The sequence below is a fragment of the Entelurus aequoreus genome, linkage group LG23, assembly GCF_033978785.1.
Source record: "Entelurus aequoreus isolate RoL-2023_Sb linkage group LG23, RoL_Eaeq_v1.1, whole genome shotgun sequence".
NCBI lineage: Eukaryota > Metazoa > Chordata > Actinopteri > Syngnathiformes > Syngnathidae > Entelurus > Entelurus aequoreus.
Genome location: NC_084753.1, coordinates 32,679,935 through 32,701,090, shown reverse-complemented (window position 1 = coordinate 32,701,090; position 21,156 = coordinate 32,679,935). Strand labels below are relative to the sequence as shown.

The 21,156-nt window shown below is 42.7% G+C and overlaps 1 protein-coding gene across 2 annotated transcripts in view; it reads left to right on the top strand.

The window, feature by feature from the left end:
• The window catches only part of LOC133640984 (kinesin-like protein KIF13B), a 92,838-nt gene extending 71,994 nt beyond the window's left edge, over window positions 1-20,844 (top strand). For both annotated transcript variants that reach the window (XM_062034745.1, XM_062034744.1), the window contains exons 29-41: window positions 129-255; window positions 2,017-2,072; window positions 2,153-2,271; window positions 2,346-2,522; window positions 2,756-2,848; window positions 4,610-4,762; window positions 5,662-5,739; window positions 8,756-8,812; window positions 9,951-10,026; window positions 10,141-10,211; window positions 13,830-13,892; window positions 15,014-16,790; window positions 20,301-20,844. In XM_062034745.1, the coding sequence (XP_061890729.1) occupies window positions 129-255; window positions 2,017-2,072; window positions 2,153-2,271; window positions 2,346-2,522; window positions 2,756-2,848; window positions 4,610-4,762; window positions 5,662-5,739; window positions 8,756-8,812; window positions 9,951-10,026; window positions 10,141-10,211; window positions 13,830-13,892; window positions 15,014-16,790; window positions 20,301-20,581 (3,128 nt within the window). In that variant the 3' untranslated portion in view covers window positions 20,582-20,844. The remainder of the gene's footprint in view (window positions 1-128; window positions 256-2,016; window positions 2,073-2,152; window positions 2,272-2,345; window positions 2,523-2,755; window positions 2,849-4,609; window positions 4,763-5,661; window positions 5,740-8,755; window positions 8,813-9,950; window positions 10,027-10,140; window positions 10,212-13,829; window positions 13,893-15,013; window positions 16,791-20,300) is intronic.
• The last annotated feature ends 312 nt before the right edge of the window (window positions 20,845-21,156 follow it).

Here is a 21,156-nt window from a genome sequence, read left to right as displayed (position 1 = left end):
ATCATACAAATATATAATGTAGTAATATTTGGACTGTGTACATGTGTTTATATACATCTGAGTATGATGTGTTGTGTGATCATGCAATATATAATGTAGTAATATTACAGCTGTGTACATGTGTTTAGATAAATCTGAGGATGATTTGGAGAGGGAGTCCCAGCTGCTGGAGTGTCGTCTGACGCTCACTGAGGAACGTAACGCCGTGTTGGTGCCGTCGGCCGGCAGTGGCATTCCTGGAGCACCAGTCGAAGGGTGAGTCACTCTTCTTAGCATCATGTAGACCAGGGGTGTCCAAACTACGGCCCGCCGGCGTCTTCAGTTTTGCCCGTGAGACGTCACAATAAGGGATCTGGCCCACGGGGCGTCTACAGCTTCAATTCAAATATTTCACACTTTAATTGCTGCACATTTGCTGCCATCATGTGGACACCATGAGAACATCAGGTCAATGACCATGGATTTGACATGTTGAAGTGTACACAGCACAGTATTTACTTGTATGACCCAATACACGCAACTTTTCACACTCATGGCGCAAGAAAACCAACACCAAAAGTCAACACACGTGGTCACACACAACAACTTGCTCACTGGTGTTATTAAAAATGTCCAAGTACAACACATATTTCAAAATAACCCCCATTTAAATCCATTACATTGCGCAATGGGAAAAATGCAAAACACTCCCTCCACACTTATCCATGCTGTAGCTGCTTGATATTTCTGATTAATTACAAAACTTTACGCTGTTCATCACGGAAGTAAACAAGGTAGGAGTCCAACTTTCATACTCTTAAGATTCAACTATATTAAATATATGTATGTATATATATATATATATATACAGTGGGGCAAAAAAGTATTTAGTCAGCCACCCATTGACAATCAATGGGTGGCTGACTAAATACTTTTTTGCCCCACTGTATATATATATATATATATATATATATATGTATATATATATATGTATACATATTAACATATATATATATATATATATATATATATATATATATATATATATATATATGTATATGTATATATATATATATATGTATATATATATATATGTGTATATATATATGTATATATGTATATATATATATATATATATATATATGTATACATATTAACATATATATATATGTATATATATATATATATATATATATATATACATATATATATATATATATGTATGTATATATATTAGAGATGTCCAATAATATCGGCCGATAAATGCTTTAAAATGTAATATCGGAAATTATCGGTATCGGTTTCAACGTCCCGATTTTGCCGGGAGACTCCCGAATTTCAGTGCCCCTCCCGAAAATCTCACGGGGCAACCATTCTCACGATTTCCACCCGCACAACATTATTGAGGGCGTGCCTTAAAGGCACTGCCTTCAGCGGTCCTCTACAACCTGTCGTCACGTCCGCTTTTTCCTCCATACAAACAGCGTGCCGGCCCAGTCACATAATATATGCGGCTTATACACACACACAAGTGAATTCAAGGCACACTTGATCAACAGCCATACAGGTCACACTGAGGGTGGCCGTATAAACAACTTTAACACTGTTACAAATATGCGCCACACTGTCAACCCACACCAAACTAGAATGACAAACACATTTCGGGAGAACATCCGCACCGTAACACAACATAAACACAACAGAACAAATACCCAGAACCCCTTGCAGCACTAACTCTTCCGGGACGCTACAATATATAATAGGCATAATAATTTGTTAATTCCACGACTGTATATATCGGTATCGGTTGTTATTGGAATCGGTAATTAAGAGTTGGACAATATCGGATATCGGCAAAAAAGCCATTATCGGACATTTCTAATATATGTATATATACATTTATAGTTACTTTATATGAAGTTGGCTTTCGGCCCCCGGCCCAGTTTTGTTAGCCCAATGTCAAGTGTAAGAGTTTGGACACCCCTGATACCCCTGGGTTTATTCCATGGATCCAAACCACAACGCTGGTCCCCGCAGAGTTCCTGTACCTGGCATGGAAACACACATTCCAGTCCTCTTCCTGGACCTCAGTGGTATTTTGTCCGTCACCTTCAAACATTTTTCCTGGTCCAAATCCATTTCAAAGGCACCTGTCACTTTCTGTTGGCTGCAGCCGACGATTTGCAGTCCAGTCTTTCAGTCCCTCTGGGTGGGGGGCTGGATGCGTACCTCGACGAGGAGTTCGAAGACGACTTCTTTGACCTTCACATCGTCAAACATTGCGACTCGGAGGTAAGGTGACCTCTTCTCCCGCTTGGCGGAAGAGCAACCCGCCTGTTATTAACAGTGCTTGGAACGCGGTGCAGGTGAAGGTGGAGGCATCCTGGGACTCCACAGTCCACGAGTGCCCCCAGCTCAGCCGCGTGGCCACAGGTGAGCAGAGAGTCTACCTGACGATCCGCGTCGTGCTGGAGTTAAGTCACCCCGCCCACATGCAGCTCGTCCTCAGGAAGCGCATCTGTGTTCATGTCACTGGGAGACAGGTGAGTCCACCTAAAAAATTGTTTAGCAACAAAAAATGTGCATGGATTAATTGCATGCGCACACTTTGTTCCATCTGAAGTGGTTCTTGTGTACAAAGTCTTCTGGATTTGGACATACATCTATTTTAGGGGGAAATCCACAGAAGGCTTATTACATGAGGCCCCTGGTGATCTCTCAGCACGTTGTTGTGATGTTAAATGATTAAAGTGTTACTTTGTGTGTTGTGATGCAGGGTTTTGCCCAGAGTCTCCTAAAGAGGATGTCCCAGCGCAGCCCGATCCCAGGGTGTGGCGTCACCTTTGAAATAGTCTCCAACATACCAGGGGTAAGTACAAAACCCCAAACCAGTGAAGTTGGCACGTTGTGTAAATGGTAAATAAAAACATAATACAATGATTTGCAAATCCTTTTCAACTTATATTTAATTAAATAGACTGCAAATAGAAGATATTTAATGTTCGGGTTTTTTTGCAATCATTAACTTACAATTTAATGGCAGCAACACATTGCAAAAAAGTTGGCACAGGGGCATTTTTACCACTGTGTTACATGGCCTTTCCTTTTAACAACACTCAGTAAACGCTTGGGAACTGAGGAGACACATTTTTGAAGCTTTTCAGGTGGAATTCTTTCCCATTCTTGCTTGATGTACAGCTTAAGTTGTTCAACAGTCTCCGTTGTGGTATTTTAGGCTTCATATTGCACCACACATCTTTAATGGGAGACAGGTCTGGACTACAGGCAGGCCAGTCTAGTACCTGCACTCTTTTACTACGAAGCCACGCTGTTGTAACACACGCAGAATGTGGCTTGGCATTGTCTTGCTGAAATAAGCAGGGGCGTCCATGAAAAAGACATTGCTTGGTTGGCAACGTATGTTGCTCCAAAACCTGTATGCACCTTTCAGCATTAATGGTGCCTTCACAGATGTGTAAGTTACCCATGTTTTGGGCACTAATGCACCCCCATACCATCACACATGCTGGCTTTTCAACTTTGCGCCTATAACAGTCCGGATGGTTCTTTTCCTCTTTGGTCCGGAGGACACGACGTCCACAGTTTCCAAAAACCATTTGAAATGTGAACTCGTCAGACCACAGAACACTTTTACACTTTGCATCAGTCCATCTTAGATGAGATCGGGCCCAGCGAAGCTGGCGGAGTTTCTGGGTGTTGTTGATAAATGACTTTCCCTTTGCATAGTATAGTTTTAACTTGCACTTACAGATGTAGCGACAAACTGTAGTTACTGACAGTAGTTTTTCTGAAGTGTTCCTGAGCCCATGTGGTGATATCCTTTACCCACTGATGTCGCTTTTTGATGCATGTTACGTGCAGTGATTTCTCCAGATTCTCTGAACCTTTTGATGATATTACAGACCTCAGATGGTGAAATCCCTAAATTCCTTGCAATAGCTGGTTGAGAAATGTTGTTCTTAAACTGTTCGACAATTTGCTCATGCATTTGTTGACAAAGTGGTGACCCTCGCCCCATCCTTGTTTGTGAATGACTGAGCATTTCATGGAAGCTACTTTTATACCCAATCATGGCACCCACCTGTTCCCAACTAGCCTGTGGGATGTTCCAAATAAGTGTTTGATGAGCATTCCTCAACTTTCTCAGCCTTTTTTGCCACTTGCGCCAGCTTTTTTTAAACAAATGAGCAAATATTAGCAAAAAATAACGTTTTCCAGTTGGAACGTTAAATATCTTGTCTTTGCAGTTTATTCAATTGAATATAGGCTGAAAAGGATTTGCAAAACATTGTATTCTGTTTTTATTTACCATTTACACAATGTGCCAACTTCACTGGTTTTGGGGTTTGTGGTAGAGTGGTACTGTAACTTGTCATCATGGAGTACTTTAGTAGAAGAGTATTACTGTAACTTGTCATCATGGTGTACTTTAGTAGAAGAGTAGTACTGTAACTTGTAGTCAAGGAGTACACTAGTAGAAGAGTAGTACTGTAATCATGTGTAGTGCTAACAAATGTGCACAGAACATGTACAGTATGCTGTCCAATAATACTGTGAATACTGCGTAGTAGTACCAAGTCAAATATTACTTCACGTGTGTATCCCACAGGACTACCACGGTCCGGAGGACAGAGAGATGCTAGCTCGGTTAGCGGCCAGCGCGGATGACGAGCAGTCAGCTGACAGCGAGGCGGCCATTGAGAAATATCTGCGCAGCGTCCTGGCTGTGGAGAACATCCTCACGCTGGACAGACTGCGACAGGTTACACACACTCACTACACCACATGCAGTACATAGTACACACTTCATGCGGTACATAGTGCACACTTCATGCACTACATAACACACACTTCATGCACTACATAGTACACACTTCATGCAATACTTAGTACACACTTCAAGGCATGCCCAGTGCTCGTAATATTATACTGTATATATATATACACACATACATACATATGTATAATATATATGTATGTATGTATGTACAGCACAGGCCAAAAGTTTGGACACACCTTCTCATTTCAATGTGTTTTGTTTATTTTCATGACTATTTACATTGTAGATTGTCACTGAAAGCATCAAAACTACGACACCTGTGAAGTGAAAACCATTTCAGGTGACTACCTCTTGAAGCTCATCGAGAGAATGCCAAGAGCGTCCAAAACAGTATTCAGAGCAAAGGGTGGCTATTTTGAAGAAACTAGACTATAAAACATGTTTTCAGTTATTTCACCTTTTTTGTTAAGTACATAACTCCACATGTGTTCATTCATAGTTTTGATGCCTTCAGTGACCTTCAGTTTAAAAGGCACACACACACTGTGCTTTCATGAAACGTCATATGCAGATTATAAGTGTTTGTATTTTTTCAAATAATCCAATAATTATCTCTTGAGTAATTCATTACTTTTTTAGTACTTTAAGGAGTAACTATAATTAATTACTTTTGAAGGTAATTCTCCAAACACAGGTCATGGTGTTGATTTTTTTCCTGATGGCAATTTTTCAGGTTCAAATAAAGTTGCTTAGTTAACTTTAGTGGTTCAGCGTCCTGTAATGTTTTAAAATAATTTACAATATATTATATTGTCAAAAAGAATTAAATTAAATGTTGCCCTTCAGTTTAAACTTTGATAAAACTTCATATTTTTTTGTAGGAGGTAGCAGTCAGGGAACAGCTGGCAGGCAGAGGGAAAACTCCAAGACGCTGTCTCAGCTCGCCAAACGTCAACCGGGTATGTGGACAACTCTGTTTTAGCTAACTACTACCCGGGTATGTGGACAACTGTCTCTTAGCTAACTACTACCCGGGTATGTGGACAACTGTCTCTTTGCTAACTACTACCCGGGTATGTGGACAACTCTGTTTTAGCTAACTACTACCCGGGTATGTGGACAACTGTCTCTTAGCTAACTACTACCCGGGTATGTGGACAACTGTCTCTTAGCTAACTACTACCCGGGTATGTGGACAACTGTCTCTTTGCTAACTACTACCCGGGTATGTGGACAACTCTGTTTTAGCTAACTACTACCCGGGTATGCAGACAACTGTCTCTTTGCTAACTACTACCCGGGTATGTGGACAACTGTCTCTTTGCTAACTACTACCCGGGTATGTGGACAACTGTCTCTTAGCTAACTACTACCCGGGTATGTAGACAACTGTCTCTTAGCTAACTACTACCCAGGTATGTAGACAACTGTCTCTTAGCTAACTACTACCCGGGTATTTGGACCACTGTCTCTTAGCAACAAGCTCATGTCTTATAACTTCTCAGCTTACCTAACCTGCTCTAAGGCCCCGTTTACACTAAGCTGGATAAGGTTATCCAGGGTAAATCCCACCTAACCTTATCCGTGTCCACACACAACAATCCCATCGTTTAAGACCCCCTCCCCTCCTCCGTCAGCCGGCGCAACGCGACCTAATACGCATGTGCGTAAAATGTGCACGTCATAGTCACCTCCAGTGTTTTTAAATGTAACTTATCTGAACAATATCCAGTGTTGTGGTATTTCAATTAACTGGAATCCAGTGTGCTGTGGGGCACTATTGTAGTGAATCACACCTGAGCCATCATAAATTAATCACATCTTTATTAGACACGTAAACAATGTGATAAAGAACATTTTACATCAATCAAACTAGGGATGTAGATATCTGGTCAGGACACTCCTCACTCCTTTGCCTTCACCTTCATTGTCCATTCCTTTTTGGTGACTTTATATACTCTGGATCTAGACGTTGAGTCCGTGACATACATGGCGGACAATAACTGATACAGTCTGATTTGCCAGTCCAAATGCATTCACCGTTTTCCTCGACGGCCAGGTAATACAAAGCACACGCTACCTTTTATTATCACATCCACGGGAGCCCGCATTCTTGTTGACTCTCCTTCAACAAATGGATGTAGTTTTTCGTGCATTGGAAAGTTCTCTTGCCGTCTGAGAAGTGTTGTATCCCAAATAGCTGCAATCGCTTTCTCTTAAGGCAGGGGTGGGCAATTAATTTTTACCGGGGGCCGCATGAGCAACCCGAGCACTGCTAGAGGGCCACATCGACAATATTTCAATTCAATTTTGCTCAATATTATTTTTGATATGTACCGTAAGATAAATAATAATAATAATAATTATAATAATAATATTTAATAATAATAATACTTTCATTTAACCTAACTTAACTTTATACCAAAAGCACTGCTTTGGAAATCATTTGTACTCCTTTCAGAGATCACATTTAGTTACCCTTAAACATCCTCCTGTTGCACAATGAAATGTAAGCATAGGATGAAGTGTGCATTCCTGTAACTTTCTCTAGTAACAGCATTCCATGATTAATATAAATAAATTAACATTAATAATAAATGACAGTAAAATAAGCACACGTATGACTGAGGAGTCATAGTGTAACTTTGTGTGGTGTTTGAGTTGTCCGACTTTTTGTGTGGCCATAAACGCACCAGTGGTTTAGTGGTATGCGTGTTGGTGACAGATGACAAGTTGGTTTTGGCCTGGTTTGTACGGCAGAAAATGACTAGTTTTTCGAGATAGAAGTGTTTTATTCATGATTTTGGTGTGGTTATGGCTGAATATAAACAGTTTTGCTCAATAAAGTGATCGATATAATGCCTGGCCTCGAAGCATCTCGATAGACGTTACAATAATTGAACGGTGTTGACGAACACCGTTAGGGCCGCTTGTTGTCACTGTCACACAGAGTTGTATTGCAAAATTACACAGAATAAATGTGTTTATTTTGTTTAGAATTCAGATGGGATTTGATTTTGTGCGCGGCATATATTTGCTGTGCGCAGCGGACGCTTGAGCTGTGCGCAATTGCGCAGGCGCGCACCTGAGAGGGAACGTTGCTTGGCAGTCCATGTCTTGCTTGGCATTCGTCATCAACTTTTCTCTTTTTAGCGTCTCGGGTGTAAACCGTGCATCACTTGTCGCTGCATGTGCACCTTCACTCGCAGGTTACACACGAACATACGCCCATAAATAACACTTTTCAAAATAAAAGCAGCGCAGTTGTATTGCGCGCACGACATAGATGTTTTTTCAACCTTATTTTGTAATTTGTGATTGCAGCTGTTCACATTCACTCACAATCACGCACGCACATACGTCCACACGGAAGTAATACAAAAAACGCTTTTCAAAACAAAAGCAGCACCGTTGTATTGCACACTCGACATAGATACTTTTTTAAATTTATTTTGTAATTTATGATTGGCCTCACGCGGGCCGGACAGGGACGCACAAAGGGCCGGATTTGGCCCGCGGGCCGCAGAATGCCCAGGTCTGTCTTAAGGTATTCATGTGTGATTTCCACAAGCGTCTGTACATGTAGAGGAATGACAAACACGGGCATGTCTGGATGACTCGCCTTCATATTTCCAGTGGTTAGCTCCGAGTTACGAAACAGCTTTATTATGAAGCTGGCTATGGCGCGTTCTTTCTGACGTCACTTCTGGTTTGGGGTGCAGTCTTTCTGGCGTCACTTCCTCACCCGAACTCAGTTTGTAAACAATTATTTAGTCCATACAAAGCTAAGAGCCGGAGATTCAAGAAATACACGGCGCACTTAACCGTGTAAAAATTTGTCCGAGGAGGGGGACCTTAAACGCTGGTTTAGTGTGGCTGAAACGGGGCTTAGGCTAAATAATTATTAATTTAAGGGTTTAAACAACTTAGTGTAGACATAAGTCACACACTGACTTCTTTAAACTGTCCTCCCAGCTTTCTGCCAGCACTTTGGATGTCTTCTCTTCAACTTGCAAACTCCATGACTTCCAGGTGAGAAACACGACTTCAGCTTCATCTTCATGTGTTGCGATGTCTGTTTTATCTCATTTCCAGTGCTCTCATTGCCACAAAATAATAGAGGAAATTGTAGTGACAATGAAAAAGTTGTTAATATGGTATAGTCTTTGTGTATTTAGAAGATGATTAATTTAATTTGGAAAGGTATGGTATGGTATGATCTTTATTGTCATTGCACAAATTTCATTTTCACCACAAACCCGTTCAAGATTAGACAAACATTGCACAGGATTACAGAACAGGAATGCTGATGGGTCGCCACTTGCGGCGCCCCGTAAAAGATGTGAAAAAGGTAGACGCTGGTCGATATCAGACTGGGCTCCGATTGGGGGGACCGGTCTGGAGTGAGAAGAAAAAAAATGGATAGCAAAGCACAACATACAACTTCAGACTTGCAACGAGGGGTGAGAGGGCGGGCATCCGGCCCGAAGCTGCCGGCCACTATAGGTACTTGAACTCCTCCACTTGGGGCAAGATCTCTTTCCCAACCCGGAGATGGCACGGGTGAGAACCATGGACTCGGACTTGGAAGTGCTGATTCTCATCCCAGTGGCTTCACACTCAGCAGCGAACTGATCCAGTGAGAGCTGAAGATCCTGGCCAGGTGAAGCTATCAGGACCACATAAAAAAGCGGAGACCTAATCCTGCAGCCACCAAACCGGATCCCCTCAACGACTGCGCCTAGAAATTCTGTCCATAAAAGTTACGAACAGAACCGGTGACAAAGGGCAGTCCAACCTTCACTGGAAGAGGTCCGACTTATGCGGCGCGGGTATGCGGACAATACGCAATGCGGAAATCAGGCGGTCTGATACCCTGTACTCTGAGCCCTCTACACAGGACTTCCCGGGAGACCTCTCTAAGGTCCACGTAGCCCATATTATTATACCCTATTAGGGTTATTTGGTGGAGAAGAGGTAATGCACAAGTAAGTATAAAGAACAAAGAACATGTTCCGAACATGCTCACAGAAATGTGCAAATAAAAATATATACATTATATGTATCTGTCTATATAACATGATCATAGTTTCAAATAATTTCTGCTAAAGTTGGAAGATGGCAATTCTCTAAAAATGACAACACGCTCTTTGTGTGCGTGTGCGTGCAGGTCTGGGAGACTGACCAGGACCTCTCTGCTCCTCCTCAGTCCAGACGCACCATGTCCACTTCAGGATCAGAAACAAGTGAGTCTTGTTTGCTTTCCTTCATGCTTTCTTCTTTCAATCCTCTCTTCTTCTGCAACTTCCATTATTCTGCAGCCACATTTTTAAGCTCTGCTGGGTCTTCTCTTCCTCCAGTGAAGGCCATGCCCACGCTGCAGAAGTCACTGCTTCCTGGTGGCAAAGAAGATGTCAGAGAGCATCAGCAGGTACATTTCTTATGCTGCCTGCCGTAACATCTTTGCTTTCACAAACCCTCCCAACTATTACCATGCTTTGTTTGCAATGAGATAGGAGCACACTGTAGTAATCAGGAGCACACCGTGGTAATCAGAAGTACTCCGCAGTAATCAGAAGTACTCCGTAGTAATCAGGAGCACACTGTGGTAATCAGGAGTACTCTGCAGTAATCAGAAGTACTCCGTAGTAATCAGGAGCACACCGTGGTAATCAGAAGTACTCCGCAGTAATCAGAAGTACTCCGTAGTAATCAGGAGCACACTGTGGTAATCAGGAGTACTCCGCAGTAATCAGAAGTACTCCGTAGTAATCAGGAGCACACTGTGGTAATCAGAAGTACACTGGTAATCAGGAGCACATTGTAGTAATCAGAAGTACGCCGTAGTATTTAGTAGCACACTGTGGTAATCAGGCGCACACTGTTGTAATCATAAGTGCTCCGTAGTAATCAGGAGCACACTGTAGTATTCGGAAGTACACTGGTAATCAGGAGCACACTGTACTATTCAGAAGTACACTGGTAATCAGGAACACACTGTAGTGAAAAAAGATCTCCTTCACCACATCAGCCCTCTCAATTTTATTATTATATTGTTTTTGTTATTCATTCTTGAATGGCTTTTTTGTTGTTTTTTGCAAACATTTTTTGTTGTTTTTTGCAAAATTTGTTTGTTTTTGTTTTGTCTACATATTCGAAATAAACATGAAAAGAAGAAAAAAAGAAAAAGTAATCAGAAGTATGCCGTAGTAATCAGGAGCACACTGTTGTAATCATAAGTACACCATAGTATTTAGTAACACACTGTGGTAATCAGGAGCACACTGTTGTAATCAGAAGTACTCCGTAGTAATCAGGAGCACACTGTAGTAATCAGAAGTACACCATAGTATTTAGTAGCACACTGTGGTAATCAGGAGCACACTGTTGTAATCAGAAGTACTCCGTAGTAATAAGGAGCACACTGTAGTAATCAGGAGCACACTGTGGTAATCAGAAGTAAACTGTGGTAATCAGGAGCACACTGTGGTAATCAGGAGCACACTGTAATAATCATAAGTACTCCGTAGTAATCAGGAGCACACTGTAGTATTCAGAAGTACACTGGTAATCAGGAACACACTGTAGTAATCAGAAGTATGCTGTAGTAATCAGTAGCACACTGTTGTAATCAGAAGTACTACGTAGTAATCAGGAGCACACTGTGGTAATCAGGAGCACACTGTTGTAATCAGAAGTACTACGTAGTAATCAGTAGCACACTGTGGTAATCAGGAGCACACTGTTGTAATCAGAAGTACTACGTAGTAATCAGGAGCACACTGTAGTAATCAGAAGTACACCGTAGTATTTAGTAGCACACTGTGGTAATCAGGAGCACACTGTTGTAATCAGAAGTACACTGTGGTAATCAGGAGCACACTGTGGTAATTAGAAGCCCACTGTAATAATCTCAAGTACTCCGTGGTGATCAGGAGCACACTGATCACCAAAATAGAATCTATTAATTTTTGTCCTCAAACTTCTTCCCACGATGCCCCATAATGACAATGTCAAAATGTTTTTTAAGTTTTTGGTGGGCAAATTTACTAAAAATTAAAAACTAGAGAAATCCCATGTACGTAAGTATTCAGACCCTTTGCTTTGTTGATGCACCTTTGGCAGAAATTCCACCCTCAAGTCTTTTTGAACACGATGCCACAAACTTAGCACACTTATCTTGGGGCAGTTTGGCCCATTCCTCTTTGCAGCACCTCTCATGCTCCATCAGGCTGGAGGGGAAGCGTCGGTTTTCATCCAGGATGTCTCTGTACATTGTTGCAGTCATCTTTCCCTCTATCGTGACTAGTCTCCCAGTTCCCGCCGCTGAGAAGCATCCCCAGAGCATGATGCTGCCACCGCCATGCTTCACTGTAGGGATGGTATTGGCCTGGTGATGAGCGGTGCCTGGTTTCCTCCAAACATGATGCCTGGCATTCACGCCAAAGACTTCAATCTTTGACCAGAGAATTTAGTTATTCATGGTCTGAGAATCTTTCAGGTGGCAAACTTTTGACTAAGAAATGGCTTCCGTCTGGCCACTCTACCATACAGGCCTGATTGGTGGTTTGTTCTCCTGGAATGTTTTCCTCTCCACAGAGGAATGCTGTAGCTCTGACAGAGTGACCATCAGGTTCTTGGTCACTTCCCTGACTAGGGTCCTTCTCCCCCAATCGCTCAGCTCTAGGAAGAGTCCTGGTGGTTCCAAACTTCTTCCATTTACGGATGATTGAGGCCACTGTGCTCATTGGGACTTTCAAGGCAGAAGATATTTTTCTGTACTGACAGGCCAGGCGTAGGCAAAAACTCGGACATGGGAGGAGTTCGGTGGCAAGGCCCCAGAGGTGGATGAGATCCGCCCGGAGTTCCTTAAGGCTCTGGATGCTGTAAGGATGTCTTGGTTGACAAGACTGCAACATTGCGTGGACATCAGAGTTGGTGCCTCTGGATTGGCAGACCGGAGTGGAGGTTCCTCTTTTTAAGAAGGGAGAACCAAAGAGTGTGTTCCAATTATGGTGAGATCACACTCCTCAGCCTTCCCGGTAAGGTCTATTCAGGTGTACTGGGGAGGAGGCTACTCAGGATAGTCGAACCTCGGATTCAAGAGAAGCAGCGCAGTTTACGTCCTGGTCGTGGAACTGTGGATCAGCTCTATATTCTTGGCAGGGTCCTTGATAGTGCATGGGAGTTTGCCCAACCAGTATAAATGTGCTTTGTGGACTTGGCGAAGGCATTTGACCGTGTTCCTCGGGAAGTCCTGTGGAGAGCGCTCAGAGAGTATGGGGTATCGGACTGTCTGATTGTGGCGGTCCGCTGCCTGATCGGTGTCAGAGCTTGGCCCGCATTGCAGGCAGTAAGTCGGACCTGTTTTCAGTGAAGGTTGGACTCTGCCAGGGCTGCCCTTTGTCACCGGTTCTGTTTACAACTTTTATGGACAGAATTTCTAGGCACATTCAAGGCGTTGATGGGATCCAGTTTGGTGGCTGCAGGATTAGGTCCCTGCTTTTTGCAGATGATGTAGTCCTGATTGCTTCATCTGGCCAGGATCTTCAGCTCTCACTGGATCAGTTCGCAGACGAGTGTGAAGCGACTGGGATGAGAATCAGCACCTCCAAGTCCGAGTCCATGGGTGGAGTGCCATCTCTGGGTTGAGGAAGAGATCTTGCCCCAAGTGGAGGTACCTCAAAGTCTTGTTCACGGACACTATTGGTAGTTCGGGCATCCAGATGCCTCCCTGGGCAGGTGTTAAGGGCACGTCCGACCTGTGGGAGACCACGGGGAAGAACCCAAGACACGTTGGAGAGATTATGTCTCCCGGCTGGCCTGGGAACGCCTCGGGAGAAGCTGGACGACGTGTTTGGAGAGAGGGAAGTCTGGGCTTCTCGGCTTAGGCTGCTGCCCACGCGACCCGACCTCGGATAAGCGGAAGATGATTGTAGGACAACAATACTGTGATAATAACCCTGATCATGTGAAATGTTTATGAAATGTTGATATTGTCACATGGCTAGTGTATCCTAAGTGCTAAACAAGTCTTGCCTTGTTGCAGAATGTGCCTGATATCATTGTGCAGTCAGCCAGTGTTGAAGAGGGCATGAGCGCCTGTCTTTTGGTAAGTTGTGCTCAACATATTCATGTTCTACAAAATGATACAAGTACGTGTGATTTTTGCTCATATCGTGTTGGATCAATACACAAGGCTCCAATATCAGTATCAGTGAAACAGTTGTGCTGGGACTGTTATGTTTAAGAAAAGTGTACATAGCCCTTTGAGACACTTGTGATTTAGGGCTATATAAATAAACATTGATTGATTGATTGATTACCTGTGCGATAAGGACAACATATATATCCCAATAGCGGTCATTTTATTTCTCTATAACAAATATATATCACAGAATAGCATTTTTTAATATATTTTTTTATTCTTATTCTTTTGTTCTTTTATTTGTTTCAATGTATATATAAAAAGGACAAACTATTTGTAGTTTGTACAGTGTATTGACCCAGTGATGGGCCCTAAGCGCCCCCTAGAGGCCAGCTGTGGTCCTCAGTTGTAATACACTTTTCCACCACTTGAGGCAGTAATGACAAATCTCAAACAAACCGAAGAAGTCTGGAGCTAAAGTCATAGCGAAGTTTAGGCGCAAAAAAGATAATTAAAGTGTTGAAACTGTCTTTTCATTTTCACTTTAAACTTATTGACAGCTTATTTAAGAAACATATTTATCATTATTATTTATTAATGCAGATATAATTGGATATCTTTTAGCACTGCATAATTAATATGTACTTATATTTTTCATCAGTTTTGAAGATTATGAATTTATTTGGAATCGGGATGAATAATAATCAGGAATCGGATGTGAATTTAGTTTTTTTGTGCACTGCTAATTTAACTCCGTCCCTGTACGTTTTTTCATGTTGTGTCTTCAAGTGAGCGACAAGAACAAACACGTTCAAATGGCTAGTAACGACTTATGTCCATTATTGTCGTTTGCCCCATGTCTGACTTGTTTCATAAAACAAAGAAGTTCCTCTTTTTGGTATCAATTTATTTTTCAGCTTTGTTGGTTTAGCTTCCATTATGCTCTCCGTCTGTGCAATGTTGTTGACCTCCATGTCCCTGCTGTGAAGCTAGTTCAAGTTACGTAAAATGCTGACACAAAGTAGCGTTGTTGTTGCAGTTAGAATTTGTATCGTCGCTAACACGTTGTCATGGTTACACCATAGGCTCCTTCTCAGGAAATCGTCTCAACAGAAAGTCCCAAAGCTTTGCCGCTTCCTTCACCAACCATCCCAGAGATAGAAGATTGTACTTTGAACGAAGCGTCCAGCAGATACACGTTCACCAGTACGTCCAACGGCATGCCGACCGGTACATCCACCGGCACGCCCGGCAGTACTTCCACCGGTACGCCCGCCGGTATGTCCGGCAGTACGTCCCCTGGCACGTCCGGCAGTACGTCCACCGGTACGCCCGCCAGTACGTCCGGCAGTACTTCCACTGGCACGTCCGGCAGTACGCCCGCCGGTACGTCCACCGGTACGCCCACCGGCACGTCCGCCGGTACGCCCGCCGGTACGCCCGCCGGTACGTCCGGCAGTACGTCCCCTGGCACGCACGCCAGTACGTCCCCTGGCACGCCCGCCAGTACATCCACCGGTACGCCCGCCAGTACGCCCGCCAGTACGCCCGCCGGTACGCCCGCCGGTACGTCCACCGGTACGCCCACCAGTACGCCCACCAGTACGTCCACCGGTACGCCCTCCAGTACGTCCACCGGCACGTCCGCCAGTACGCCCGCCGGTACATCCGGCAGTACGTCCCCTGGCACGTCCGGCAGTACGTCCACCGGTACGCACGCCAGTACGTCCACCGGTACGCCCACCAGTACGTCCGGCAGTACGTCCACTGGCACGTCCGGCAGTACGCCCGCCGGTACGCCCACCAGTACGTCTACCGGCACGTCCGCCAGTACGTTCACCGGCATGCCGACCGGTACATCCACCGGCACGCCCACCAGTACGCCTGGCAGTACGTCCACCAATACACTGTCAGACATCTACACACTTAGCTGGGATCTTCCTCCACTGCCGGTTCAGGGTGCGGATGAGGCAGGAAATAAAGTCCCACAGCAATCCGACAGCAATGTTGGACCTCATGAGAACCATTCAGAACCTGCGGCGAGATCAGTCCTGCCACAGTCAAAACCAAAAGAGCCTTCAAATCACCCAAAAACAAATCCATCGCCATTAGTCCAAGAAGGAGAAGAACTTGATCCATTTGTGGAGTCCAAGAGTCCAGAACAATTAGAGGCTGACTCTGTGGACTCGGAACAACTCGCTAGTTCACTCCTAGCACTGGAGAACAAAACCAAACCAGAAGAACCTCCGCAAACAGACTCAAAACCAAAGACCTGCGTTACAGAAAGTGTTCAAATGGATGTAAAAGAATCCACTAAACCAATTCAGAAAGAATCCGAGAGGAAGAAAAAGGCCAAACAAAGTCCTGCTTCAGTCTTGACCCAGATGTCCAATGAACTGAAGAGTTCTGATCCACTATCTTCATCCCAGGACCAAACCAGTACCAAAGCCTCAGGCTCCAAAGCACCCTCTTTCCCAGCATCGTGGTCCACTGAGGAGGTCCCCCTGGAAGCTGAGCCCAGTGTTCAAACCTCAAAAGCAGCCAACACCTTCAAAATCCAAAAAGTACAATCGTCAGACATCAAGTCCTTCCAGCGGATCTTCAGTGAGCCAGAAAACCAACCAGGTCAGACAGAGCAGGTTAGCGGTTCTGAGAAGTCGGAACTAGATCTATCTGAGTCTTTGGAGCTGGTCTTGGACTGTGAGGACGGAGAAGCGACCGCTTCTCTCTCCATCCCTGATTGGCTGAAAGAAGGAGCGTTTGTGAGCGTCGGGACCAATAAAAGCGGCACAGTGCGCTACGTGGGACCCACAGACTTTGCAGACGGGATCTGGGTGGGAGTCGAACTGGAGGTCCCTGCAGGTGAGTGGAAGCCTTCACTTATCCGAATATTTCATGTGTCACAGTGTAGTGTGTTACCTGGTAATGTGTGTAAAAGTGTAGTGTTACCAGGTAGAGGAGTGACACCTCTCACATCGAATACACAATCTTCACAGCCTTCGTTCAGTTCGATGAGATGACAAAACATTTGAGCAATTAAAGGAGTGAACATCCCAGTCAACAAAGTAAAGACTTTATAAACAAGTGGTGACAACGTTCACGACACATCACCTGCTGCAAAACATCAAATAGTTTTCTCCTTCGATGTATTACTTTTAGTGTGGGGACAATATTGTCCACACCTGTCTCCATCTAAACACAGCAGTGCGCTCTTAAAGACACGGCGGGAAGCGAGGGAACATGACGTTAAACCGAGCGCTTGGCTCAGTTTACTCCGAGGGGAAATCTCCGCCGCAAAGTCCGTGTAGTTAGTCCGCCATGATTATCCAGCCAAACGACACTAGTGAGCATGCGCCTGACTTCCTGTTGCCGAAAATGCATTAATAAATTAGACGATGTTACTAAACATCTGGAATTTTATCGCAAACTATCATTATACCGTTACATCCCTCGTCCATTAACAAGTAAAAAGTCAAGGGCGGTCACGGCATGTTCTTGCCGCTGATGTTGGTCAATTGTTTTGGGCGTTACGGCAAATTACGAGGGCGGTCGCTACTTTCGCCGCAGTTACTGTGGTTAAATTCGAGCCCTGGTGTAGTGTTACCTAGTTATTTGTTTTAGTGTTACATGGTTATATGTGTTACAGTCTAGTGTTACCTGGTTTTGTGTGTTACAGTTTAGTGTTACCTGCTTTTATGTGTTGCAGTCTAGTGTTACCTATTTATTTGTGTTAGTGGTTAAATGTGTTACAATGCAATGTTACGTGGTTATGTGTGTTACAGTCTGGTGTTACCTGGTTTTGTGTATTACAGTGTAGTGCTACTGGTTACATGTGTTACATGGTTGTGTGTTATAGTTTAGTGTTATTTGTTACAGTCTAGTGTTACCTGGATTTGTATGTTACAGTGTAGTGTTACCTGGTTATCTGTGTAAGTGTTACATGGTTATGTGTGTTAGTCTATTGTTACCTGGTTTTATGTTAGTGGTTACATGTGTTACAATGCAATGTTACATGGTTGTGTGTTACAGTCTAGTTACCTGTTTTTGTGTTAGTGTAGTGTTACCTGGTTATTTGTTAGTGTTGTTACCTGGTTATTTGTTTTAGTGTTACATGGTTATGTGTGTTACAGTGTAGTGTTACATGGTTATGTGTTACCCTTTAGTGTTACCTGGTTATATGTGTTGCAGTCTAGTATTACCTATTTATTTGTGTTAGTGTTTACATGGTTGTGTGTTACAGTCTAGTTACCTGTTTTTGTGTGTTAGTGTAGTGTTACTTGGTTATTTGTGTTAGTGTTACATGTGTTACAATACAATGTTACATGGTTATGTGTGTTACAGTCTGGTGTTACCTGGTTTTGTGTATTACAGTGTAGCACTACTGGTTACATGTGTTACATGGTTGTGTGTTATAGTTTAGTGTTATGTGTTACAGTCTAGTGTTACCTGGATTTGTATGTTACAGTGTAGTGTTACCTGGTTATCTGTGTAAGTGTTACATGGTTATGTGTGTTAGTCTATTGTTACCTGGTTTTGTGTTAGTGGTTACATGTGTTACAATGCAATGTTACATGGTTGTGTGTTACGGTCTAGTTACCTGTTTTTGTGTTAGTGTAGTGTTACCTGGTTATTTGTTTTAGTGTTACATGGTTGTGTGTTACAGTGTAGTGTTACACGGTTATATGTGTTACCTTTTAGTGTTACCTGGTTATATGTGTTGCCGTCTAGTATTACCTATTTATTTGTGTTAGTGTTTAAATGTGTTACAATGCAATGTTACATGGTTATGTGTTACAGTCTGGTGTTACCTGGTTTTGTGTATTACAGTGTAGTGTTACTGGTTACATGTGTTACAATGTACTGTTACATGGTTGTGTGTTACAGTCTAGTGTTACCTGGATTTGTATGTTAGTGTAGTGTTACCTGGTTATCTGTGTAAGTGTTACATGGTTTTGTGTTAGTGGTTCCATGTGTTACAATGCAATGTTACATGGTTGTGTGTTACAGTCTAGTTACCTGTTTTTGTGTGTTAGTGTAGTGTTACTTGGTTATTTGTGTTAGTGTTACATGTGTTACAATACAATGTTACATGGTTATGTGTGTTACAGTCTGGTGTTACCTGGTTTTGTGTATTACAGTGTAGCGCTACTGGTTACATGTGTTACATGGTTGTGTGTTATAGTTTAGTGTTATTTGTTACAGTCTAGTGTTACCTGAATTTGTATGTTACAGTGTAGTGTTACCTGGTTATCTGTGTAAGTGTTACATGGTTATGTGTGTTAGTCTATTGTTACCTGGTTTTGTGTTAGTGGTTACATGTGTTACAATGCAATGTTACATGGTTGTGTGTTACGGTCTAGTTACCTGTTTTTGTGTTAGTGTAGTGTTACCTGGTTATTTGTTTTAGTGTTACATGGTTATGTGTGTTACAGTGTAGTGTTACACGGTTATATGTGTTACCTTTTAGTGTTACCTGGTTATATGTGTTGCAGTCTCGTATTACCTATTTATTTGTGTTAGTGTTTAAATGTGTTGCAATGCAATGTTACATGGTTATGTGTTACAGTCTGGTGTTACCTGGTTTTGTGTATTACAGTGTAGTGTTACTGGTTACATGTGTTACAATGTACTGTTACATGGTTGTGTGTTAGTCTAGTGTTACCTGGATTTGTATGTTACAGTGTAGTGTTACCTGGTTATCTGTGTTAGTGTTACATGGTTATGTGTTACCTGGTTTTGTGTTAGTGGTTACATGTTACAATGCAACGTTACATGGCTGTGTGTTACAGTCTAGTTACCTGTTTTTGTGTGTTAGTGTAGTGTTACTTGGTTATTTGTTTTAGTGTTACATGTGTTACAGGGTTGTGTGTTAGTGTATTGTTACCTGGTTATTTGTTTTTGTGTTACATGGTTCTGTTAGATTTAGATTTATTGGTCCCCTTGGGGAAATTCATTGTCACTGCCGTACATTTGAACAACAGACATTACACATCACAAAAAAAAAGGGTTGTTACCTGGTTATTTGTTTTAGTGTTACCTGGTTATTTGTGTTTGTGTTACAATGCAGTTTTACCCGGTTACTTTGCATAGTGAGTTGAGTAACTGTTAATACTTTCCTGTTATTGATACATAGTACGGTCAACTTTATGCTTCATTGTCGCAGATGTATCATATTTGATCAACTTCTATATTCTGGGAGAAAAAGCAGGAATTGTCTACAAATAAAACAACTTTTATTACCAATATGCGGTGACTTGAATGCTGAATCCACCTTTTTTTGTATTTACAGCATTTCCTGTTTATGAAGTGGATCCTGTTGTGTGTTTGGAAGAATGTTGAGCATCAATAATAGTCCGCTTGTGTTTGTCACAGGAAAGAATGACGGTTCTGTTAGTGGCAAGCACTACTTCCACTGTAACCCTGGTTACGGAGTCCTCGTACGGCCGGACCGGCTGAATCCTGGCGGCGCCAAACGCCGGCGCCAGCATCACAAGCGTCGCAGTGCTAATTTATCAGGATCCGCCTCCAACTTGGCGGCTCTCACCACTCTCGCCAAAGGTGATGGTACAACCACATCTACACCCACATCTACATCCACATCTACATGTACATCTACATCTGCTTGCAACAGCGGCGAAGAACACAAGTCTTGATAGAGTCAAACATGAATGATTGAAGACAGTACAACTACTTCCAGGTACAACCATCTATGTAAACTAGTCCTGTGTGTATTAGTCCTACATCTGTGTGTACTAGTCTTACATCTATGTGAACTAGTCATGTGTGTACTAGTTCTACATCTGTGAACTAGTCCTACATCTATGTAAACTAATCCTGTGTACCAGTGCTGTGTACTAGTTCTACATTTATGTGAACTAGTCCTGTGTGTACTAGTCATACATCTATTTGAACTAGTTCTGTGTACTAGTCATACATCTATGTAAACTATTTCTATGTGTACTAGTCAGAACTAGTTCACATAGCTGTAGGACTAGTACATGTAGGACTAGTTCACATAAATGTAGGACTAGTACACACAGGACTACATCACATAGATGTAGGACTAGTTCACATAAATGTAGACCTAGTACACAGAACTAGTTCACATAGAACCAGTTCACATACATGTATGTGTACTAGTTGTACATTTGTGAACTAGTCCTGTGTGTACTAGTCCTACATCTGTGAACTAGTCCTGTGTGTACTAGTTCTACATTTATGTGAACTA